The following is a 26,341-nucleotide window of genomic DNA, read 5'->3' as shown; positions in this document are numbered from 1 at the left end:
TCCAGCATGTACAAGCCCAGTCTCTCTAACCTCTCTGCGTAAGACAGTCCGGACATCCCAGGAATTAACCTCGTGAATCTACGCTGCACTTCCTCTACAGCCAGGATGTCCTTCCTTAACCCTAGAGACCAAAACTGTACACGATACTCCAGGTGTGGTCTCACCTGGGCCCTGTACAAATGCAAGAGGATTTCCTTGCTCTTGTACTCAATTCCCTTTGTAATAAAGACCAAGATTCCATTAGCCTTCTTCACTGCCTGCTGCACTTGCTCATTCACCTTCAGTGACTGATGAACAAGGACTCCTAGATCTCTTTGTATTCCTCCCTTACCTAACTCCTACACCGTTCAGATAATAATCTGCCTTCCTGTTCTTACTCCGAAAGTGGATAACCTCACACTTATTCACATTAAACGTCATCTGCCAAGTATCTGCCCACTCACCCAGCCTACCCAAGTCACCCTGAATTCTCCTAACATCCTCATCACATGTCACACTGCCACCCAGCTTAGTATCATCAGCAAATTTGCTGATGTTATTCTCAATGCCTTCATCTAAATCATTGATGTAAATAGCTGTGGTCCCAATACCGAGCCCTGTGGTACCCACTAGTCACCACCTGCCATTCCGAGAAACACCCATTCACCGCTACCCTTTGCTTTCGATCTGCCAACCAGTTTTCTATCCATGTCAATGTCTCCCCCCCCCCCCCCCGATGCCCTGAGCTTTGATTTTACCCACCAATCTCCTATGTGGGACCTTATCAAATGCCTTCTGAAAATCGAGGTACACTACATCCACTGGATCTCCCCCGTCTAACTTCCTGGTTACATTGCCAAGATCCTTTTCCATAGTGAATACTGAAGCAACGTACTCATTAAGTACCACTGCTATCTCCTCTGGTTCATACACACTTTACCACTGTCACACTTGATAGCTCCTCACATACTTGCTCTTCATATACTTGTGGAATGCCTTGGTGTTTTCCTTATTCCTGTCTGCCAAGGCCTTCTCAGGGCCCCTTCTGGCTCTCCTAAACTTTTTCTTAAGCTCCTTCCTGCTAGCCTTATAATCTTCTAGATCTCTATCATTACCTAGTTTTTTGAACCTTTTGTAAGCTCTTTTCCTGTTGACTAGATTTACCGCAGCCTTTGGACACCAATTTTTCTGAAGTTTTGTGGAAATAAATTTCAACATCCCCCTTTCCTTGCATCCACATGCCCCTCCACACAACAAAGTATTGGCAATCTATTATAAATGAGAAGCCTAATCCACAAGTGGAAAATAGGCTGAAGATTAAAGAGTGAAACAGAGATTTAATTAACTACATGATGATGGGAAAAAACTAAACCAACATGTCCACTTCTGTTGTAACATTGGCAGAAGACTTCCAGGTGATCAGGACATGATTCAATGAGAATATTGGCTCATATTTTATCTTAAGTTTGTATCTCATGGAATATCTGGGAGCCTGATAACACTGAAAGCTGCTGGAATGGATTGTTTCACCTGTTTCTTTGAAAGCAAGATCGTCTTTCTCAACCAACAAAGTTAACTTGCAAAGCATTGCACAGATTGGCACTGTATCCCTTCCCACAAAGACACAAGTAATCATTCAGGAATCCTTCCAGTGCCATAATTACATGTAGTAGCTTTGGTGTTTGCTGTACTCAGCCTCCACACCCCTAAGTTATCAGAGGTGTGGAAAGTCAGGGGTGCAGAGGTTGAAAGTTCGAAGATTGAAACTTTTGGGGAGAGATTGAAGAGGAGGTAAGGGGGGAGGAAAAAGTTGATAGAGTCTGGACCTTGCATCCTGAAGGAGAGTTAGAAGCAGAAAACTTCATTATATTTAAATAGGACTTGTTTATGTACTAATAAATATATATATATATACATACACTTATACACACACGCGCACAGGGCTATGGACTTGTAGCTGAAGTTTAGATATTTCTCTGTCTTTGATGTTGAATCATAGAAAATTTACAAACTGAATTTTAGAGACAAAATGCAACCATTGAGAGCAATGCAGTGACAATATGGCATTACTTTATTGCTCCAGCAACCTGAGTTCAATCCTGATCTCCAGTATAGAGGGGTACAGTTTCCCTGTGTCCAATACAAGTTCCTACCTGGTGTTCCCGTTTCCTTTCCTTTCCTTTCCTATCCCAAAGTCATGGTAGGTTCGTAAGGTAATGGTAACCTATAATAATGTTTTAGGTACAGCTCTTTCGACGCATGAACACTACTGTTCCTCTTTTGAACTATTTGTTTATTTAAAGTATTAAATATATCTGCATCACAGCCTGGCATGGAAACACCAATGCCTTTGACAGAAAATCCTAAAAAAGGTAGTGGATTTGGTCCAATACATCACAGGTTTATTCCTCTCAGCCACTGAGTACATCTAAATGAAATGCTGTTGTAGGAAAGCAGCATCCATCATCAGGGAGCCCCACCACCCAACCTCTGCTCTTCTTGCTGCTGCCATCAGGTAGAAGGTACAAGAACCTCAGGATTAACAGCACCAGGTTCAAGAATAGTTATTACCCTCCACTATCAGGCTCATGAATAAAAGTAATATCCACACTCCCATCCCCATCCATTGAGATGATCTCACTTTAAGGACTGTTTTGTTACTTCATGTTCTTGTTATTTGTTGCTATTTATCTAATTTTGTATTTGCACAGTTTGTTTTCTTCTGCACTCTGGTTGATCTTTCATTGATCCTGTTATTGTTACCATTCTATAGACTTGCTGAGTATGCCCACAGGAAAATGAATCTCAGGATTGTATATGATGCATTGTATGTACTTGGATAATAAAATTTACTTTGAACTTTGTAATTTTTGTCTTGCATCACAACAGGTTCTATGACAAGTCAATGATAATAAACCCGATTCTGAACAGTAAATTGGTAGTGTATAAACTGCTGAGAGATAGGATAGGGAAAATGTTTTTTTTTTTATATAAATGGTATTAGTTTAGTGTTGGTTCCTAAGGTTGTTATAACTGGAAGTGGGAGAGTATAACTTAAAATTGAAACCATCAGGTTTAAAATACATATATTTCATTTAGGGGAATTAAGTAGTGAATAGAGAAATAGGACTGAATTCGAGAAGATACGTAGGTGCAGGAGGCCCTCCGGAGCCCCATAAAATGAATCAAAGAGGATATAAAGAATTGTACCATCCTGTGAAAAGTTGATTGAGTTTTGCCTTCTCTGGCTATCTACAGCTATTTTAACAAGCATCCTTTATACCTACCTCACCAATTATCAGTTGGTATAGTAATATGAACACATTTCTTTGCGATTTCATTTCTGGTGTCACTCCACAATGGGCAACATAGAAACTATTATTAAACTCTGAAGTATGGAAATCCAGCTTTGACAATTGACTGCAGATTTTTAAATGCTACAGATTTAGTGCTGAATAATCCTTCAGTGGATAATCAAGATAGTGAAGTTAACTCTCATTGTGACATTAAGTAATGAGAAGGTAAACTCTATTTGTGAACAGTGGGCCAAGATTAAGAGTGAAGTAAAAGTTGAGCACCCCTTATCAGAAATGTTTGGGGCCAGAAGTGTTTCAGGTTTCAGATTTTTTTTGTAATTTATTTTTTTTATTGAAGTTCATCATCAAACAAACATTTCCATGAGATGTATTTCAGACATTGTACATATACATCATATAATCATATATATCACAAATCTCCACAAAGTATTTATCTGAGGTATACACTTATAGAAAAGAGTGGAAAGAAAAAACAAGCAAAAGGAAAGAACTATGTACAAATAGGGAGTGATTTTTTTTATATATACAACAGATTCATTGATTTGTGAGAATAAACCATTTTAAACCATTTTTCCCAGTATGAATCAAATTGTTCCAGCTTACGGTTAACAGATGCTGTTATCTTCTCCATTTTGTAAATGCCCATTGTAATTTCCATCCATGTATTTAAAGTTGGGCTCTCCTGTGATAACCATTTCCTAGTAAGAGTCTTTTTACCAGCCACCAGCAGTACATTCATTAAATATTTATCTCTTTTCAACCATTTTTGAGGTATATATCCAAAATACATGGTCTTACTCTCTAAGGGTATTTAACATTTAAAGATGTCTTGTAGGGCATTGTGTATCCCCCTCCAATAGTTTTTGATAACAGGGCAGTCCCAAAAAATGATAATGATTTGGAGTTAAATTTCCACAATTTCTCCAGCGAACAGGGAGGTTACTATCATAATGGGATTTCTGAGAGGGTGTAATAAAATATCTTATCAAATTTTTCCATCCAAACTCCTTCCATTTCTGTGAACTGGTACACTTCCATTGATGTCTCCATATTGTTGTCTATTCTTCCTCAGATATAATTATCCCTCCTTCCTTCTCCCATTTTGTTTTAATGTATGAAGTTGAATGTGTTTTAAGATTTGACAACACCTTATACATGCTTGAAATGATTCTACTACCTTTATCTGAATTATATGCTTTTCTAAAGAGCTCTATCAAGCATGTATTTGCCTTGGTTACATTTTTAAGCGTCTTATTAACATATTGGCGTATCTGTAAATACCGATAAAAAATTTTGTTTTTCTAATAAGTGTTTCTCTTTAAGCACTTCAAAACTGAACAGTGTTCCTTCTTTTATTATGTTGCAAAGAACTGTTATTCCTTTAGCTGTCCAGTCCTTAAATCTAGCATCCAATTTATTTGGTGTAACAGGAAACTCATTTAAGTGATAATGAGCATAAAAAACTAAAGAGAATGGGCTTCACTAATCTGTTTTTCTCCTCCTATAAATCAGGACATAGGAGAGGAGTTGCTATTCTTACCTCAAGTAAGCTAGATTTTGAAAAAAGTATTCGAAATGGGAGATAAAGAGGGCAGATATATTCTGGTAAGGGGGAATATAGACGGCAATTCAGTTACTCTATTGAATATAGACGCACCCCTGGGAAGTGATATTGGTTTCTTTCAGAAAATTACTGATATTATGGTAACAGAAACAGAAAGTATCCTGATATGTGGGGGAGACTTAAATTTACAATTACAACCAAACTTAGACTCTTCCAATAGAAAAACCTATGAAACAAAATCTTTACATAAGGAAGTTAATACACTTTTTGAGGATGTTGGTTTAATTGATATATGGAGGGACCTTTTCCCTGACAGAAGGGATTACACTCATTATTCTGCTCCACATTCTGTATATACAAGAACAGACCATTTCATAACATTTGGAAAAGACAAAGACAAAATAAACACCTGTGGAATTGAGACAACAGATGAAAGTGACCATGCACCTATATATTTATCTGTTGATTTTGACCTACAACCAAAGAATACTATTTGGAAACTAAATTCAAGTCTACTGAATGATCCGTACTTTAAGGAACAAATTTAAAAAAGAAATTGGTCTCTACTTAGAATTTAATGATAATGGAGAGGTTTCACCTCCCACTTTATGGGATACTCTGTAGGTGGTCTTAAGAGGGGAAATTATAGCAATATCTTCATACAAGAAAAAAGGAATAAAATATTAGAGGAATTACAAAATTGGCTGAAGGAACTAGAGAAAAAACACAAATTGAATTTGGCACAGGTTACATTAGGGGAAATTAAAAGAAATAGGAATGAAATAAATTATTTGGCTACGCAAGAAATCAGGAAAAACAATGTTTGTGAAACAGAGACATTATGAAAGTGGATCAAAATCTATGAAAATACTGGCATGGAAACTGAAAAAAAAAAATAGCAGAAAATACAATTCATAGAATTCAAGACCTAAGAACGAAAATGATAAAAAATAAGCTGAGTGAAATTCAAGAAGCTTTTGAAGTGTTTTACAGAACTCTATATTCCAAAGTTCTAGGGGGAAGCATAACCCAAATTGACACCTTCTTGAATTCTCTAGAGTTACCCACTTTAAGTGAAGAACAAAATAGAATGATGACTGGTGACATAACTGAAGTTGAATTAAAAGCTGCGATTAGTAGGCTTAAATTAAGCAAGTCACCAGGATCAGATGGGTATACGGCAGAGTGGTACAAAGAATTTTAAAAATGAGTCAATTCCTTTTTACACCGCACACTGAACCGGGCTCTAAAAAAGGCACAAATGCCACCCAGTTGGAAGGAAGCGATAATCTCAGCTATACCGAAAGAAGGCAAGGATAAAATGGAATGCGGGTCATTCAGACCAATATCCATTCTTAGTGTACCTATTTACCTCCATCATGGCCAAAAGATTAGATGAGTTTCTACCCATACTGATAAATGATCAGACAGATTTTATACGACAACGCCAGACTCAAAACAATATACGAAGGACACTTCACATTATGGATCATATACAAAAACATAAAAATTGAAGCAATAGTGATAAGCATGGATGCTGAAAAAGCATTTGCTTCAGTTAATTGCAATTTTCTTTACAGAGTTTTACATAGATTTGGTTTCCAAGACACAATTATTAAAACTATACAGACACTATATGACAATCCTACTCCTAGGATTAAAAATCAATGGATATTTTATCAAATAGTCTTACCCTAGAAAGGGGCAGGAGACAGGGTTGTGCATGATCACCACTACTCTTAGCATTATATCTGGAACCATTAGCTCAATACATCAGACAAAATGAAGATATCAGGGGAATTAATATTAAAGGGACAGAGCATAAATCGGCTTGTTATGCAGATCACATTTTGATCTATCTAGGGCAACCAACATACTCTTTACCTAAATTGATGCAATCCTTTGAACAATATGGTCAATTATCAGGATACAAGATAAACTTAGATAAAACCCAATTACTTTCATATTACTATAGCTCACCAAGAGAAATTGAAAGTCAATACCCCTGGACATGGCACACAGAGTCTTTCAAATATTTGGGCATCATTATGCCAGATGTTTTGGCAAAATTATCAGAATGTAATTATCAACCTCTATATAAAAAAAATTAAGGAAGATGTGGCAAATGGAACCCAATTCCTTTTTTCAGTCTCAGTTCAAGGATTGAGTCTACTAAAATGAATATACTGCCCAGACTGTTATATCTCTTTCAGACCCTACCAATAGAGATTGATCAAAATCAATTCAATGACTGGAACCAGATGCCATCAAGGTATATTTGGCAGGGTAAAAGGCCTAGAGTTCGTCTCAAAACTTTGTAATTGGCAAAGGAAAAGGGGGTGATGGGGCTTACCTTCTCTTAGAGATTATTATTTTGCAGCACAGTTGAGAGCTGTGATATGTTGGTGTAACCCATCATATGATGCTCAATGGAAAGACATTGAGTAGCGGGTACTTCCCATCCCCATACAAGCAATTTTGGCTGATAACAACCTGCAAAGGTACATAAATACTATTGATAACCCATGGGTGAAATTGACTCTTAAAATATGGAAAACTACTATAAAAGAATATAATCTAGAGGGAGATATTGCAATTCTTAAATTGTGTGCAGGTTTCAGGTTTTATTGGCTTTGGAATATTTGCATCGATATAATGATAGCTTTGGGGATGGGACCCAAGTCTAAACACAAAATCTATTCACATTATAATACAGCTTGTACACATACCCTGAAGGTAGTTTTATATAATTTCAATAGCTATCACCATCTCAGCAGCCCAGGTAGTCAGTCAGGGGCTGTTTGGCATCACCATCATTCCCAAATCTGAATTTAAGTGCTAACGGAAAGCAACCGTCGTCTTACACTTCATCACACATATGTACTGTAGCCTTTCAGCGTGTTAGATTTTCATCAGCAGCAGTCTTGGCAAACTCATCAATGAATTTATCTGCTGCTTCATGATCAGCAGATGCTTTATCGCCACATACCTTTAAAAATTTGATGCCGTGCCTTTTAAATTTCTGCAACCAGCCTGCTGAATATTCGCAATTACCTTCGATTTTCAGTTCGCCGTGATAGATTTTTGCTTGTTTCACAATCAGCATATCGTCAAGTAGCATATGTTCACTCTGATGCTGATAAATCCACTCTTTCAATATGGATTCGAGATCCTCATTTTTTACTTTGAGTGATTTTCTATTTTTCATTAACTTCTGAGCATTACATGTGAGGTCACTTCACAGAACTGTCCATGGTGTGCAGGCACCTACACATTGTCTAAAACCTTCCCTGCAACTTGTGGTATTTTCCATTTGTGAAGTCATGTCAGCACTTCAGATTTTGGAGGTTTTCAGGGTTTGGAATTTCGAATAACCTGTATTAAGATTTACTTCAATAAAAACAGAAAATACTTTGAACACTCAGCAGGTCAGCAGCTTTGATGGTAACTGACTTCCATCACACCTCCAGTTTATTCTGTTCATTCAGATTTCCAATATCTGAAAATTCTTTAATTTATAATTTACTACCCTTTCTCTAACTCACCAAAAATGCTGTTCCTGCACTGTATCTTCAGTCCTTTGATAACATCTGGTTTATTGACACATTATTGTAATCAAGATAAAGTAAGCCTTCTAAAATTGTAAAATTTCAGAAGTTTAAATGATTTAAGACTGATACAGCAACCTAATGGCAGTATGCTAATAATTACTGTTTCAATAAAAATCACTCACAAATATATTTTATAACCTTGCGTTTCATCCTATTTTTTAAAAAAAACACTAAGCTGAAATACATTGGATTCCACTTAATTGGTCCTTTCATTAATAGGGCAGCCACTTACTTGGAACATCTCTTCAAGAACAATAATTAATCAAGAAAATAGTCGGGATTCCCTTTGTTTATCTAGGACAAATTGGGACTGGAGACTGTTGCCAAAGAATATCTAATTAGCATCACTTACATCCATGTCTTGTGGCCAATTAGACACTACATTGTACTTAGAACGAACTGTTTTTTTAAACAATGTCACTTGTGTGCGTTTCTGTTCAAAAACAGCGATTTTTATCACCGAGTTGGCGATAAATAAGCAGCAGGACAATTGTGAATTGCTTTGATCACTACAGTTTCAAGTATTCAGGCTTGGATATGCCTGAAATGACCGGAAGTGGAAGTAAAATGATTTCACTACCTCAGCAAGTTTGGAACTATGAAGGATCATCTTAATGTTGCAATGTTAATGAAGGTCATGGAAAGCATTGTATGAAGAAAGCCCATTATCGGCACTAGTTGTCTGCGCTAATGTTGTTCATTTACAGACAATCAAAAGAACACGGCAGCAAGCTGGTTGTCCATCGTATCCAACTATGACGGTGACACCTGTGCAGGAGAGTTTTTAAATGTGGAAAAGCCATGGCACTGAGACAGTTTCACTCTCTCGACCCTTGGAATACTGGGTCCAGTGGAACGAGTAGTCATCCTTGGTTGCAATGGATAACAGACTTCTGTGCCTTGTCATTCCCTTCACTCTCCACGAAGCATAGCAGAACCACCTTCCTGGCCATTGGTTCTCACTGTTGATCTCACCCGCCCAGTGTGCCGGAGCTGACTTTGCATGCTAGGACCGGTATGTCTCTATCACACTGGGATACGAGGCCCACTGACTACCCTCACCCGGTTTAGCCACCTGTCGAAGAGGTGTACAGTGTGTGGCCGCTGTTGCATGCAAACAGCCTCTTGAAGCTATGGGTGAGAGCTGAGTGTCTGGTGGGGACCAAAGGTAAGTGAGCTGTCCCAGAATGGACATGACAAGCCCCTTCACCAGAGGTGCTATCCTTCCATGGACCCCATACATGGCACTGTACTGACAGAGGAATCTGTCCAGTGTAACTATTTGAACTAAGACACAGTTTTATGGTACTTTGGTTCATTGGTAGTGTTCTGATTTGTTCTGTATTTTATTTAAATACTTAATTAATTACTCAGTTAAATGGTAATTTGTCCTTTTTTAAAAAAATAGCTTTTTAACTATTTCCATGAAACTTTAGCTAATTGGGCTAAAATGCACTGGTGCTAATGTGTCCCAAGTAACTGTATTTTAGTGCTTTCCTGGATCTACAGAAAAGTGAGTCATTGGTCGAATGCAGAGAACATGGGAGTTAGGAAGTTGTGTTGCAGACATACAAGAGGTTGGGCTCCAGTTGGTATTGTATAATTCCAGTCATCCCGTTATAGGGTGTCTTGGAAAGGGTGAATGAGAGGTTTACCAAGATGCTGCCTGGTTTAGAGCATATCAGCTATAGCAAAAGGACAGGCAAACTTTTTTAATCTTTGGAGCACTGAAGGCTGAGCAGAGACCTGATAGAAGTTTATAGGATTATGAGAAGTATGGACAGGATGCATGTTTGGAATCTTTTGCCCAGGGTAGAAGCGTCAGGTACTAGAGTACATGTATTTAAGGTGAATGGGGTCAGGTTTAAAGACCTGCACAGCATTTGTATATTGGAAGTGATAGGCGTCTGGAACAGGCTGCCAGTGGAAGTGGTGGAAGCATATATGATAGACGCATTTAAGAGACTGTTGGAAAGACAAATGGATATGGCTGGGAATAGAGGGTATGTATGGGAATGAATATGCAGGCAATAGAAGGATGATGTATAGACAGAAGAGAACTCATTGTGGGCTGAAGCGTGTTGATGTGCTGCTAAGTTCTATAGCCACACAAGCACTGGTGAACAGCTATGTAGTAATGACCAGCTGATCTGTTTAGAAGTGATGAATAGAGGTGAATACTGGCCTGAACCTGAGATGAGATGCCTGTTCTTCTCTCTCTCATTAATGTATGTGTCACTCAATAAGCTGCCAGTACCCCAATTTAATGTTGTACCTGAACGAATAAAAACGAGCAACACAGAAGCAGATGAGGCTATTCATCTCCACCTAGCTCCTCTGCTATTTAATAAAATTGCGGCTAATCTTTGAGCTCAAAACCACCTTCCTGCATTAACCACGTCCCTCAATATCTAAGTATCTATTGATTACTGCCTTAGTGATAGTCAATATTATATACCAATTGTGTTATTTTAAATGTTAATTTTTATACATGGTCAACATACAGTTTAGACTTTATATTTTATAATGTAATTATGATATAATTATACTCAGTGATTAAACTTTGTAGCCTTATGAGACAATAAATTCCAAAGATTCATTACCCACTGTTCTTAATGCCAACTTGCTTATTTTAAGAAAGCAAACCCAGCTAGGTCATTTCCACATCAACACTGTCAATCCCCTAAAGAAATGTGTACCTATTAAATAAGATAAACTCTCATTCTTCTAAACACTTTCCTGCCTAAGCTGTCCTAACACAGCAAATGCAGTTTCCCAGAAATCACTCCAGTGAGCACACATTCAGGCCAGACCTGTACACAATCTTCCAAATGTGGCCTCAGGAGGACTATGTTTAACTGGAGCAAATTGCCTCTATTTTTTTTTTACATTCCAATCCTCTTGCAATAAGACTGTCTTACTATTTGTTGCCTTAATTGTTTGCTGAACCTGCATATTAACAATATGATTGATGTTCAAGCACTCTTTGGTTCCTCTTTTGGGAACTGTCCTATACTGGGTCCAGCATGTTGCTGCAATTTCATAAGGAAAGCACACCCATTCCTTTACTTTCTAGGGAAGTTAGGCTTGTCACTAAACACTGTGACAAATTTCTAAAGATATACTGTTGAATATGGTCTTCAGCAGCACAATACTATTTACTGTCTGATCATGCAAGGTACAGCAATTTGAATGTTCAAAATTCAAAGTAAATTTACTTTCACAGTATGTACTTGTCACCATATACAACCCCGAGATTCATTTTCTTGCGGGCATACTGTTATCATCCATAATAGGTAATAACCATAATTGAGTCAATGAAAGACCACATCAACTTGGGTGCAAAACCAATATGCAAAGGACAAGAAACTGTACAAATGCAAGAGAAAACAATGATAAGCAATAACTATCAAGAGCATGAAATGAAGAGTCTTGAAAGTGTGTCCAGAGGATGTGGGAACAGTCATTGATGGGGCAAGTGATGTGAAGTTATCCCCACTGGTTCAAAAGCCTGATGGTTGAGGGGCAATAATTGTTCCTGAGCATGGTGGTATGAGTCCTGAGGCTCCTGTACCACCTTCCTGATTGCATCAGTGTGAAAAGAATATAGTATGTTCTTTGTGCTGGGGTTCCCTAATGATATACGTTGCTTTCCTGCAACAGAGCTCCTTGGTGGAGAGGGCTGAATCCACTCATTTTTGTAGGATTTTCCTATCAAGGGCATTGGTGTTTCCACAACAGGCTGTGATGCAACCAGTCAATATACTATCCACCACACATCTATAGAAGATTGTCAAACTATTGATTATTAAGCCAAATCTTAAAAAAAGAATAGAGGTGCTGCTGTGCTTTCTCTGTAATTGAACTTGTGTGCTGGGCCCAAGACAGGTCCTCTGAAATGATAACGCCAAGGAATTTAAAGTTGCTGATCTTCTCCACCTTTGATTCACCTGATGGGGACCAGCTTATGGCTCTCTAGTTTCCTCCTGCTAAAGTCAATAATCATCTCCCTTTTTGACATTGAGTGGTTGTTGTGACACCACTCAGCCAGATTTTCAGTCTCCCTCCTATATGTTGATTTGTCACCAACTTTGATTTGGCCAGTGACAGTAGTGTCATCAGCAAACTTAAATCAGGCAATGGAGCTGTGCTCAACCACGCAGTCATAAGTGTAAAGCAAGTAGAGCAGGGGGCTAAGCACACAGCCCTGTGGTGTACCTGTGCTGATGGAGATTGTGGAGATGTTTGCCAATGTGAACTGATTGTGGTCTGCAATAAGGAAATTGAGAATTTTATATAATTATAAAAACTTTTACAATATATTTTTATATTTTGTGCTAGTTTATTTTCATAATCTAGCTTCCCTTTCTTCATCGCTCACTTAGTGGTACTTTGTTGCTTTTTAAAGTTTTCCTTGTCTTCCAGTTTCCCACTGCTTTTGGTGACTTTGTTTGAATGAGCTTTTAATTTGATGCCTTCTTTTATTTCCTTAGTTATCCAAGGTTGTATCACCCCACCCTTACTGTTCCTGCTTTTACATGGAATATACTTTTGTTGAGTACCGTGAAAAATCTTTGGAAGTCTTCCACTGTTCCTCAACTATCCCACCATATGGCCAGTGTTCCCAGTCCACACCAGCCAACTCCTTCCTCATCCTGTTGTAGTTTCCCTTGTTTAGGCATAATAAGCTGATTTTAGATCGAACTATTGCGTCCTTCATTTGTATGAGAAACTCAGTTAACCTGTGATCACTCTTTCCAAGAGGATCCCCAACTAGAAGATTGCTAATTTTACCTGTCTCATTACACAGGACCGGATCCAAGATAGCACATTTCTTCCCCCAAGCTATCAGACTCCTCAATACTCAGAGCCTGGACTGACACCTTACTGCTCTATTGTCTCGTTTAATATTTATTGCACTATTTTTGTACACTTTATGCAGTCCTGTGTAGGTCTGTAGTCCAGTGTAGCTTTCTCTTTTTTTATATAAATGTAGTTCAGTCTAATTTTTGTACTGTGTCATGTAACACCATGGTCCTGAAAAACATTGTCTCATTTTTACTATGTACTGTACCAGCAGTTATGGTCGAAATGACAATAAAAGTGACTTGACTACTGCCCTGATCTCATTTTCAATTAAGAGTACTGCCCCACCTTACCTTTCTGCCTATCCTTCCATATTACTGATATCCTTGGATATTTAATTTCTAATCCTCTCCACCCTGCAACCATGTTTCTGTAATGGCCACTAAATCATACTTTTTTAAACTGAATTGTGCCACAAGTTCACTGACCTTGTTTTGAATACAACAATGAACAAATTTCAAATGGCTCTACACTAAGAATCTTTTTAAGGAATTGCAATTAAAGTTTTTTTAACATCTGAAACAACTTCTTCTCTACATTATTAGATTATGTAAGAGATTCGGGTTCTGAAATTACAGTGGATGAAGTACCAAACATAGCACAAGTATCATGCAACTCCTACTGAGATTAAGCAAAAAACAGAAGCTGGATTTATGTGCAAGAGACCTTACCTAAAAGAAGCCATTTCATTTTAATAAAAAGCTCAATTATATTTAATCTACACCTAGCAAATATGGTCACTTCAAGAGATTGTCTCATAAGTATATACTCAGCAATAGCAAACAAAGGAAATCCAAAGAACTAATCATGATGCATGAACAGTAAATCAGAAAATGCGATCTTATTAGCTTCTGATGAATTTGTTAATAATCTTTCCTTTTTCATTCTTTGCCCTTCTTTTCCCTCTTGTTCATCAATCTGTTTTTTTCCCTCCCACACTTTTCAATTTTTTTTCTTCCAGATTGGAAATATTGGATGGTGTCAATGGTGAGACAGAAAAGGAGCCACCAAGGCACATGGGTTGCCATTAGCAACAGGCTTTCTCTGAGAAAATACAAACTTCAGTGTCCTCCTTCAACAAATCACTTGGGACTCCTTAGTTCCTGTTTTAACTTTGCATTGTTCCATCACTACTCCAACCACTATCTCTGTCTCATCAATTTAACCCTTATATTCACCTACCACCAGAGATTTACAGTAGCCCATCTCTTCATCCACACTCCACAACTTCCACTTGAATCCTTCATCAACATGGAAAAAGGCCATAAAGCCGTCCTTTCATACTCATCCATTTCATTCTCCTTCATATTTATCCCTTCTCTTCCATTTCCTTCCCTCACTGAGTATTTAATTCATTTCTCCTGGCAGTAATCAAATTTCAGTGGGAAACTTTGCTTAGCTAGTTCTCACAAGTGAAGATGATTGGCATTGATTGTAACAGCTGGGGAAGATCAATTGCTACTAAAATGCAATTGGCACTTTAGTTAATAGAGTAACATTAAACAAAGAGTGTATCATTTTCTTCCCTCCTCTCCCTCTTTCATTGTCCATTTCCTCCCTCTTTGTCACTCTATTTCTCTCCCAGGCTTTCTTTGTTAAAATCATAGAGTTAATTAGGACACATCAGAACCAGTACATTTTGCCCCATTTAAGTGGCTGCCCCAATTAGCTAAAGTCTGACGGAAATAGTTAAAAGGGTATAAAAGAGAAAAACTGCCATTTAACTGAGTAACAAGCTATGTTTTAAAATGAATTACAGAACAAATTAGAACACTGCCAGAACTTTAGGAGGAGGAAACCAGAGGTCTATGAGCTTGTCCTTAACAGGAGATGAGAGGTGGAAAGGGTCAGCAACTTTAAATTCCTCAGTGTTATCATTTCAGAGGATCTGCCTGGGTCCAGCACATAAGTGCCATTATAAAGAAAGTATAGCAGCACCTCCACTTTCTTAGAAGCTTACAAAGATTCAGCATGACATCTAAAACTTGACATATGTCTTAAGAGGTGTGGTGGAGATGAATGGCCAAGGAAGGTGTTTGCAAATTATTGATGCTTAATAAGTAACTCTGGCGCCACCTGTAACGAGTTTGTCTGTTCTCCCCATGAAAATATGAGTTTCATCCTATAGTCTAAAGATGTACTGGTTGGTAAGTTAACTGGTCATTATAAGTTGTCCTCTCCAAGACACCCTATAGAGGGATGGCTGGGTGGTGTGGCTCAAAGGGCAGTAGCTCTAAAATAATAAAAAAAATAAGTTGCACAGTCAGTGCATGTCTTATAACCACATTGTTACCCTCATTGGGTTAATGATTACACTCCACCAGTCTGGTATGCTCAGAACTTCAGTGGTGCTGGACTGAAAGACTATTCTCATTAGTACTCTAATAGAGGTTTAATTCATTTTTCTCAGGCTTCACTCATCAGTGAAACATATTTTTCTAATTCAACATAATATTTGAAAGTGAGCTTAGGAAATGGAATGCTGATGAGATAAATGGGAGCAGAAACAGAGAACCTACAGCATGATACAGGTCCTTCGGCCCACAAAGCTGAGACAAACATGTCCTTACCTGATAAATGATCTAGGGTTACCCATAGCCCTCTATTTTTCTAAGCTCTATGTACCTATCCAGGAGTCTCTTAATCTGCCTCCACCATCATTGCCGGCAGCCCATTCCGCACACTCACCACTCTCTGCTTAAAAAATTTACCCCTGACATCTCCTCTGTACTTACTTCCAAGCACCTTAAAACTGTGCCCTCTTGTGCTAGCTATTTCAGCCCTGGGAAAAAGCCTCTGACTATCCACACGACCAATGCCTCTCATCATCTTATATACCTCTATCAGATCACTCTTATCCTCCGTCACTCCAAGGAAAAAAGGCTGAGTTCACTCAACCTATTCTCATAAGGCATGCTCCCCAATCCAGGCAATACCCTTGTAAGTCTCCTCTGCACCTTTTCTATGGTTTCCACATCCTTCCTATAGTGAAACAACCAGAACTGAGCACAGTACTCCAAGTGGGGTCTGACCAGGGTTCTATAAAGTTGCAACATTACCCCTTGGCTCCTAAACTCGATTGATAAAAGCCATTGATACTTTCTTAACTACAGAGTCAACTTGCAGAGCATTGGAAACATCATAGCTGGATGCCAAACCATCAGGATTTAAAAATAATTGGATAATGGGAGTCTTACTGTAGATAAAACTTGTTTCTGCAAAATGATACAGATTAGACGAGGTAGCAGAGTATAAAAATTACTGTCAGGGTTTGCTATAGTTAGGAACATACAGCATCTACCTGCAGACAATGTTAGAGATGCAAAGTTCTTTCTCCCACTTCAAAGGACTGGAAAACATTTTGAGAAGAAATGAGATGAGGAAATTTAAAACTAAATGTAAACTAAATTTTTGTCAGGCGGTGGGGGGGAGGGGGTAAGGATAGATAGACGGCTTGGAGGTTGTTGTGCATTTGGCAAGAAAGGCTGGGAATCATGTATTCCCAGAATACTTGTGATCCATTCTTCAGGGACAAAATACAAAGAAATGCTTCATATACTGAGCTTCAGATGTCCAATTCTGAACATATTGTTGAAGGTGCAAAGGTCTTGGATAGAGTATAGGAAAGAACTAGAATGGTGCCTGGAAGAGCTTCAGTCATGCGTAAGTTTTGTTATATAGAGTGTTCTGCTTACGAAGAGGTTAAGATATTTAATGGAGGTTTGCAAAATAATGGTGCCTCTCAGGATAACTGGCAAAACTGGAAAAATACATCTACATTTCAAAGTCAGAAAGAAAAACAACAATAGAGGCAATATGAATCTTCAACAGAAGATTGGATAAATGCTTGCCGTGAGCAGGTTTAACAGAAGAGTGGGACTAAATGGATCGCCTTTTCAAAGAGCTAACTCTAAGCTGTATTCACAGTGGAAAAATAATACTATCTATTCTGATGTAGCCAACTGGAATGGACAACACCAATGTAGACAAGTGGATGGGGTAACAAATTTATTAGGAACTAAGCAAAGAAACAAGTTATAACAAATACGTAATAGAGAAAAACAATATTTGAATAGTAGATCAAATCAAATATTTACCAGTTAAGGAGTAATGTACAAGTTTTAAAAGAATAAGCAAGCTTTTTTTTGGTTTATTGTGTTAGGTTTATTTAATTGGAACATTATTATATTATAGGATTTAAATATATTGATTAAATTTGATGGAAAAACTGGAAATAGTTGCATTGAAACCATATGTGGAAAATGTTGTTTTGGATTGTCCAGCTACATACTTTCAGGGGTGTCAAACTCATTTTAGGTCACGGGCCAGATTGGGCAAAATGCAGCTTCATGCAGGCCGGATCAGTCGGGCGCGTGCGAATGCAGCTTTCTTTGCCTCCGTTTTTTCAGCCTGTTCTCATGTGTGTCAGTCTCTGCTATAACTACAAAGTGTTTCACTTCACAAATTCCGTTTCTTATGAAGAAGACTGCTGAGCAAGCATTATTTTTATGATTGGTATTAACTTACAATCATAGGCTTCATATCGCTGGGCCATTAATAATTGAGTTTGACACCTATGCTACTGTATTTAAATGAATTGGTATTTAATGCTAACTATTTGATGCTTAGATCTGGCATTTACAAAATATCTTTTGTAAATGCCAAGTATCTTTTGTGCTATATCTGCTTTTGATGCAAGATTGGGTTTTGAATCTCATATACACATAAACAGTCACTTGGAACTGGAATTTGTTTATTATTGTCGTAAGTAATGATGTAAAGTGTAAAGCTTCATTACACAGTGTGTTGAGGTAGTACAAGGCAAAAGATTAAAAGAATGCAGAATTAAGTGATACAGCTATAGAGAAAGTACAGTGCATATGGACTGATTCGGGATAGTCTGCATGACTTTGTGTTTGTTTGGTCGTGTCTAACCAGTTTTGCAGTTTTTCAAGGAAGTTACCAGGAAAGTTGATGAAGACAAGGGAGTGGATGTTGTACACATTGACTTTAGCAAGACACTTGACAAGGTCCTGCATGAGAGGTTGGTCAAGCAAGCCCAGTCGTTTGGCATTCAAGATGAGTTAGTAAGTTGGGTTAGACATTGGCTATGTGGGAGAAGCCAGAGAGTGGTAGTAGATGGTTGACTCTCTGACTGGAGGTCTGTGACTAGTGGAGTACCCCAGGGATTGGTGCTGGATCCATTGTTGTTAGTCATCTATATCAATGATCTGGATGAATATGTGGTTAACTGGATCAGAAAATATGCGGATGTTACCAACATTGAGGGTGTAGTGGATAAGCGAGGAAATCATCCGACCAGCTGGGAAATGGGCTGAAAAATTGTAGATGGAATTTAATACAGACCAGTGAGAGGTGTTGCACTTTGGAGCACCAACCACAGTAGGTCTTACACAGAGAACAGTAGGGCACTGAGGAATGCAGTGGAACAAAGGGATCTGCAAATACAGTCCATAATGCATTGAAAGTGGCATCACAGGTTGATTGGGTCATAAAGAAGGCTTTTGGCACATTGGCCTTCTTAAATCAAAGTATTGATTACAGTAGATAGCATGTTATGTTGAAATATAAGACATTTGATGTACTGTGTCACCTACTTGCGGGAAAGTGGTAAATAAGATTGAAAGAATACAGAGAAAATTTACAAGGATGTTGCTAGATATGGAGAACCTGAATTATAAGGAAAGATTGAATAAGTTAGGACTTTATTCCTTGGAACGTAGAAGATTGAGGGGAGACTTGACAGAGGTAAACAAAATTATGAGTGATATAGATAGGGTAAATGCAAGCAGACTTTTTTCCACTTCAGGTTGGGTGGGACTACAACTTAGAGGTCATGGTTAAAGTGAAAAGTTTAAGATGAACTTGAGGAGAAACTTGAGGATTGTGTGGGCGTGGAACAAGCAGCCAGTGTAAGTGATACAAGTGAACTCAATTTCAGCATTTGGGTAGGTACATGGATGGCAGGGATATGGAGGGAACCATCCAGGTTCAGGTTGATGGGACTAGGCAATTTAAACGTTTCAGTGTGGATTGGATGGGCCAATGGGCCTGTTTCTGTGCTGTACTTCTCTATGATTCTATGGACAATAAAGTCTAAGTTCACAATGAAGTAGACTGTAAAGTCAACAAACCAGTTTGTTACATTAGGGAACGTTCAGTAGTCTTCTACAGCAAGGTAGAAGCTGTCAGTGAGCCTGCTGGTACATGTGTTTAGCCTTTTGTATCCTCTGCTTGATGAGAGAGGAGAGAAGAGAAAATGTCTAGAGTGGGAGAGCACTTCAATTATGCTGGCTGCTTTACTGAGGTAGTTCCATTGCCAACAAATGAATTGGTCCTAGCTGCAAATAATTTTCAGAAATAGATGCATTGATACAAACAGAAAAACAGACAATTTGAACATTTAACCCAACTCATGATTGCATTACATGGTGATTAAAAATCTTGGAAAATAGATTCTGACAATATAACATTTGGAAAATGACAAGCAGATGTCAATGTCGAAGTGTGGGTGAAACTACAACTGCATATTTCTTAAATAGACTAGGAAAGGTTACAAAATGTGGATAGCATGTTTGTATTTTAGATGCGAATCTACATTGAGCAAGTTAATTTGGGTGAGAGGCAGGGAAGTGTTAGGTTTTCAGTGAGAGATTTGCAACACAAATGTCTCATGTCAGTTGGAATTTTTGAGGGATAAAGATAGCTTAGACAACGAGGAAAGCATTAAGGAGAATGTGGCCCTCCTTTGTGCAGTGAGGTTTTTGATAATAGATTGTAAGCAAGAGCCATGAGTATCATCAGATAAAGACTTGAAGAGTACTTATGACTGTGAGGTTGAACACAGGTCTGATGCCATGTTTAAGTTTACAGACAACACCACTGTGTGGACCATATCAGAATATAGGAGGGAGATTGAAACTCTGGGTGAATAGTGCCACTACATCTCACTCAGTGTCAGCAAAACCAAAGAGCTGATTATTGACTGTAGGAGCAGGAAACCGGAGGTCCAAGAGCCAGTCCTCATCAGCGTATCAGAAGTAGACAGACTTAGCAACTTCAAGTTCCTTGGCATTATCCTTCTACCCTGCGTCCAAGGTGTATCTGCTATTACAAAGAAGGTATGAAAGCACTTCTACTTTCTTACAGTTTCGCGCAGGTTCGGCATCTCATCTAAAACTTTGACAAACTTCTATGGATGCCGACAGGCTTGGTATGGGATCACTAATGCCCCTCAATGGATAAAAAAAAAACTACAAAAAGTAGTGGATACAGCCCAGTCCATCACAGGTGAAGCCCTCTCACCACTGACTACATTTGTAAGGAGCACAACTGCAGGAAATCAGTACCTACCAAAGACTCCCACCATCAAGACCATGCTCTCTTCTCATTGCTGTCAACAGGAAGATGCTTCCAGAGCCTCAAGTCCCACACCACTGGGTTCAGGAACAGTTATTACCCTTCAACCATCAGACTCTTGAACTAGAGGCGATAGCTTCACTCACCCCATCACTGATCTGATTCCACAACCCATGGGCTCACTTTCTAGGAATCTGCAACTTGTATTCTTGATGTTTATTGCTTATTTATTATCTTTTCTTTTTGTATTTGTTACCTTTTGCACATTTGTTTGTCATCAATTTGTTGTGATTCTATTTTATCTCTTTCTATTTACCATGAAAGCCCACAAGAAAATGTATCTCAGGGTAGTATATGGTGACCCATATTCACTTCAATAATAAATTTACTTGGAACTTTGACTTTTATTTCTCATAAATTCCTTTGCAATTACGCCTTGGAAATACAAGGCTTAAATTCTAATTGTTAAGTTGACTTTACAGAAAGGTGAACCTATGACGTGGAGGTTAGGATCAGATAAACTTAATTTAGTATTTAACTTACTTTGAAATAATACTGAGAGAGACACGCCCAAATCAGGTGTTAATCTTGCTTATCTTAATATGGCTTGTAATTGTTCTCCAGGATATATGAGTGGTTTTTCCAGATTCAGCCTTTTGCACCTGCAAGGTATGACCATACCTTCAGCCTTGCAAAGTGACCACTCCACTAGCCTCAAGTCCTACCACATAGGTCACAGGCATCCAAGATTAATGTCTGGTGGGGGATGCTCTCTTTTTAAGTTGCCTTAATAGAAACATAGAAAACCTACAGCACAATACAGGCCATTCGGCCCACAAAGCTGTGTTGAACAAGTCCCTACCTTAGAACTACCTAGGCTTTACCCATAGCCCTCTATTTTTCCAAGCTCCAGGTACCTATCCAGGAGTCTCTTAAAAGATCCTATTGTTTCTGCCTCCACCACCACCACCAGCAGCCCATTCCACACACTCACCACTCTCTGCGTAAAAAAACTTACCCCTGACATCGCCACTGTACCCACTTCCACGCACCTTAAAACTATGCCCTCTCATGCTAGCCATTTCAGCCCTGGGGAAAAGCCTCTGACTATCCACACAATCAATGCCTCTCATTATCTTGTAAACCTTTATCAGGTCACCTCACATCCTCTGTCACTCCAAGGAGAAAAGGCAGAGTTCACTCAATCTATTCTCATAAGGCATGCTCCCCAATCCAGGCAACATCCTTGCAAATCTCCTCTGCACCCTTTCTATGGTTTCCATGGCCTTCCTGTATTGATGCAACCAGAATTGAGCACAGTACTCCAAGTGGGGTCTGACCAGGGTCCTATATAGCTGCAACATTACCTCTCAGCTTTTAAACTCAATCCCACGATTGATGAAGGCCAATGCACCGTATGCCTTCCTAACCACAGAGTCAACCTGCGTAGTAGCTTTGAGTGTTCTATGGACTCAGACCCTAAGACCCCTCTGATCCTCCACACTGCCAAGAGTCTTACCATTAATGCTATATTCTGCCATCATATTTGACCTACCAAAATGAACCATCTCACATTTATCTGGGTTAAACTCCATCTGCCACTTCTCAGCCCAGTTTTGCATCCTATCAATGTCCAGTTGTAAACTCTGACAGCCATCTACACTATCCACAATATCCCCAATCTTTGTGTCATCAGCAAATTTACTAACCCATCCCTTCACTTCCTCGTCCAGATCATTTATAAAAATCACAAAGAGTAGGGGTCCTAGAACAGATCCCTGAGACACATCGCTGGTCACCAGCCTCCATGCAGAATATGACCCGTCTACAACTTTTTGCCTTCTGTGGGCAAGCCAGTTCTGGATCCACAAAGCAATTTCCTCTTGGATCCCAAGCCTCCTTACTTTCTCAATAAGCCTTGCATGGGGTACCTTATCAAATGCCTTGCTGAACTCCATATACATATATCTATGGCATTACCTTCATCAATGTGTTTAGTCACATCCTCAAAAATTTCAATCAGTCTCTTAAGGCACGACCTGCCTTTGACAAAGCTATACTGACTATTCCTAATCATATCATGCCTCTCCGCATGTTCATAAATCCTTCCTCTCAGGAGCTTCTCCATCAACTGTCTAACCACTGAAGTAAGTCTCACTGGCCTATAATTTCCTGGGCTATCTCTACTCCCTTTCTTGAAGGGAACAACATCTGAAATGCTCCAATCCTCTGGAACCTCTCCTGTCCTCATTGATGATGCAAAGATCATGGCCTGAGGCTCAGCAATCTCCTCCCTTGTTTCCCACAGTAACCTGGGGTACATCCCGTCTGGTCACGGTGACTTATCCAACTTGATGCTTTCCAAAAGCTCCAGCACATCCTCTTCCTTAATATCTACATGGGTTAACACGAGTCACTTAGTTTAAAAACAGTAAAATAGCTGGCCTTTAGCTTTTTAACTATGCAGAATCTTCAATTTTGTTTGTACTTTGAATCTGTGTTTTAATAAATATCCAGACTAAAGCGGTCAGTGAGTGAGTGGGCCAGTAAAGGAGTGGAGATTACAGGCTTTGACTTGGGGAGCGGCCTTGTCGAGATAAGTGTCTTGTGAGAAAAGTGTGAGTCTTTGGCTCGAGAGTCTTCGGCGAAGAGGCTGAGGGAGGAGGCTACGCCATGGTTTGAGAGGGTGAGAGGTGGTGAAGAGATGACAGGTAAACTGATTCAGTGTAATGCTTGTCTGATGTGGGAGTTAAGGGACACTGGTGGTGCCTCCGGCTGCTAAAAGTGTGAAAAGTGTGAAAAGTGTGTCCAGGTTCAGCTCCTGAAGGACCATGTTGGGGCACTGGAGAGGCAACTGGATGACCTCAGGTTCATCCGGGAAAACAAGAGTTTTCTGGACAGGACCTACAGTGAGATCATTACACCGAAGATACCGGAAGAGAGGGGGGGGGGGCAATGATGAGGAAGGGATGGATGATTTGAGTACAGGAGACCCCGGGTGATGTGCCTCTTGAAAACAGGTTCACCCTCTTATAAGCTGTCGGGACAGAGGACACTGCCTGTCTGAGAGGCAGACAGGTCTACCAGTCAAAAATTGGCACTGAACCAAAGCTGAAGAGACAGATGTCAAACAGAGCCATGGTAGTAGGGGACTCCATAGTGAGAGGTACAGAAATGGGTTTCTGCGGCAACTGGTGGGATTTAAGGATGGTGTGTTGCCTCCCTGGAGCCAGGATCCAGGACGTCATGGACCATTTGTAGGGCATCATCAAGGGTGAAGGTGAACAGCCGGAAGTGGTAGTGCATGTCAGCACAAATGATGTCGGGAAGAAGAGGAAAGAAATTCTGCAGCGTGACTTCAGAGAACTTGGAAGAAGGCTGAAAAGCAGGACCTCCAGGGTGGTTATCTCTGGTTTGCTTCTGGTTCCTCGTGCTGGTGAGGACAGGAACAGGGAGATATGGGATCTCAATGTGTGGCAAGCAAGGTTTTAGATTCTTAGACACTGGAATCTGTTTTGGGGTAAGGATGAATTGTACAAAGGAGACAGGTTGCACCTTAACAGGCAGGGGACTAGCATTCTGGTAGGCAGGTTTGCCACTGCTACACAGGTGTCTTTAAACTAATAAGTGGGGGGGGGGGAGATGAACTGGAAATATAAGGATGAAGTTAAAGGGAAAGATAGGATAAGAAAAGTTAAGAAAGACAACAGAATTAAAGGGGCAGAAAGCTCAGGAAGGGATTGGAGAGTATGGCCAAGTGCAATAGGGACCGATGAGAGAAGCGAGTGGAGTAATGGATTTAAAGTATTATATATGAATGCACGAAGTGTACGAAATAAAGTGAATGAGCTTGAGGCTCAGTTGGAAATTGGTAAGTATGATGTTGTAGGAATAAGAGAGACATGTCTGCAAGAGGACAAAGGCTGGGAAATGAATATTCAAGGATATACGTCCTATCGAAAGGACAGACAGGTGGGCAGAACGGGTGGTGTGGCTCTGCTAGTGAGGAATGAAATTCAGTCTCTTGCAAGAGGTGACACAGAATCAGGAGATGTAGAGTCAATATGGATAGAACTGAGAAATTGTAAGGGCAGTAAGTCCCCAGTGGGAGTTATCTACAGGCCCCCAAATAGTAGCCTGGATATAGAGTGCAAGTTGAATCAAGAACTAAAATTAGCATGTTGCAAAGGTAATGCATCAGTTGTAATGGGGGATTTCAACATCCAGGTAGACTGGGAAAATCAGGTTGGTACTCGACCCCAAGAAAGGGAGTTTGTGGAGTGCCTCCAAGATGGATTCTTAAAGCAGCTTGTACTGGAGCCTACCAGGGATCCAATTCTGAATCTAGTGTTGTGTAATGAACCGGATTTGATAAGGGAACTCGAGGTAAAGGATAAGTTTTAATCTACAATTTGAGAGGGAGAAGGGAAAATCGATAGTGTCAGTATTACAGTTGAACAAAGGGGACTATGGAGCTATGAGGGAGTAACTAGCCAAAGTTGACTGGAAGGATACCCTAGCAGGGATGACAGTGGAGCAACAATGGCAGGTATTTCTGGATATCATACAGAAGGTGCAGGATCAGTTCATTCCAAAGAGGAAGAAAGATCCTAAGGGGAGTAGGGGGCGACCATGGCTGACAAGGGAAGTCATAGACAGTATAAAAATAAAAGAGAAGTACAGCATAGCAAAGATGAGCAGGAAGCTAGAGGATTGGGAAACTTTTAAAGAGCAACAGAAGATAACTAAAAAGGCAATAAGGGGAGAAAAGATGAGGTACGAAGGTAAGTTAGCCAAGAATATAAAGGAGGATATTAAAACTTCTTTAGGTATGTGAAGAGGAAAAAATTAGTTAAGACCAAAGTTGGGCCCTTGAAGGCAGAAACAGGTGAATTTATTATGGGGAACAAGGAAATAGCAAACGAGTTGAACAGGTACTTTGGATCTGTCTTCACTAGGGAAGACACAGACAATCTCCCAGATGTAATAGTGGCCAGAGGACCTAGGGTAATGGAGGAACTGAAGGAAATTCACATTAGGCAGAAAATGGTGTTGGGATTGAAGGCTGATAAATCCCCAGGGCCTGACAGTCTGCATTCCCAGGGTACTTAAGGAGGTGGCTCTAGAAATCGTGGATACATTGGTAATCATTTTCCAATCTTCTATAGATTCAGGATCAGTTCCTGAGGATTGGAGGGTAGCTAATGTTATCCCACTTTTTAAGAAAGGAGGGAGAGGAAAACAGGGAATTATAGACCAGTTAGCCTGACATCAGTGGTGGGGAAGATGCTGGAGTCAATTAAAAAAAAGATGAAATAGCGACATATTTGGATAGCAGTAACAGGATCAGTCTTGTAAATATGGACTTACTAAGGGGAAATCATGCTTGAATAATCTCCTGGAATTTTTTGAGGATGTAACTATGAAAATGGACAAGGGAGAGCCAGTGGATGTAGTGTAGCTGGACTTCCAGAAAGCCTTTGATAAGGTCCCAAACAGAAGATTAGTGAGCAAAATTAGGGCACATAGTATTGGAGGTAGGGTACTAACATGGATAGAAAATTGGTTGGCAGACAGGAAACAAAGAGTAGGGATTCAGTTTTGGTCTCCAAATTTGAGGAAAG

The 26,341-nt window shown here is 39.5% G+C and overlaps 1 protein-coding gene across 1 annotated transcript in view; it reads right to left on the bottom strand.

Moving 5' to 3' along the window:
• Positions 1 to 7,236: 7,236 nt before the first annotated feature.
• LOC132395618 (solute carrier family 66 member 2) overlaps positions 7,237 to 26,341 on the bottom strand; it is a 70,738-nt gene continuing 51,633 nt past the window's right edge. Inside the window, exon 6 of the mRNA XM_059972510.1 lies at positions 7,237 to 7,353. Within this exon, the coding sequence (XP_059828493.1) occupies positions 7,276 to 7,353 (78 nt within the window). The 3' untranslated portion in view covers positions 7,237 to 7,275. The remainder of the gene's footprint in view (positions 7,354 to 26,341) is intronic.

This window comes from Hypanus sabinus, chromosome 1, assembly GCF_030144855.1.
Source record: "Hypanus sabinus isolate sHypSab1 chromosome 1, sHypSab1.hap1, whole genome shotgun sequence".
In the NCBI taxonomy this organism is placed as follows: Eukaryota; Metazoa; Chordata; class Chondrichthyes; order Myliobatiformes; family Dasyatidae; genus Hypanus; species Hypanus sabinus.
The sequence above is the reverse complement of the archived record's forward strand: the minus strand, read 5'-3'. Positions and strand labels throughout refer to the sequence as shown.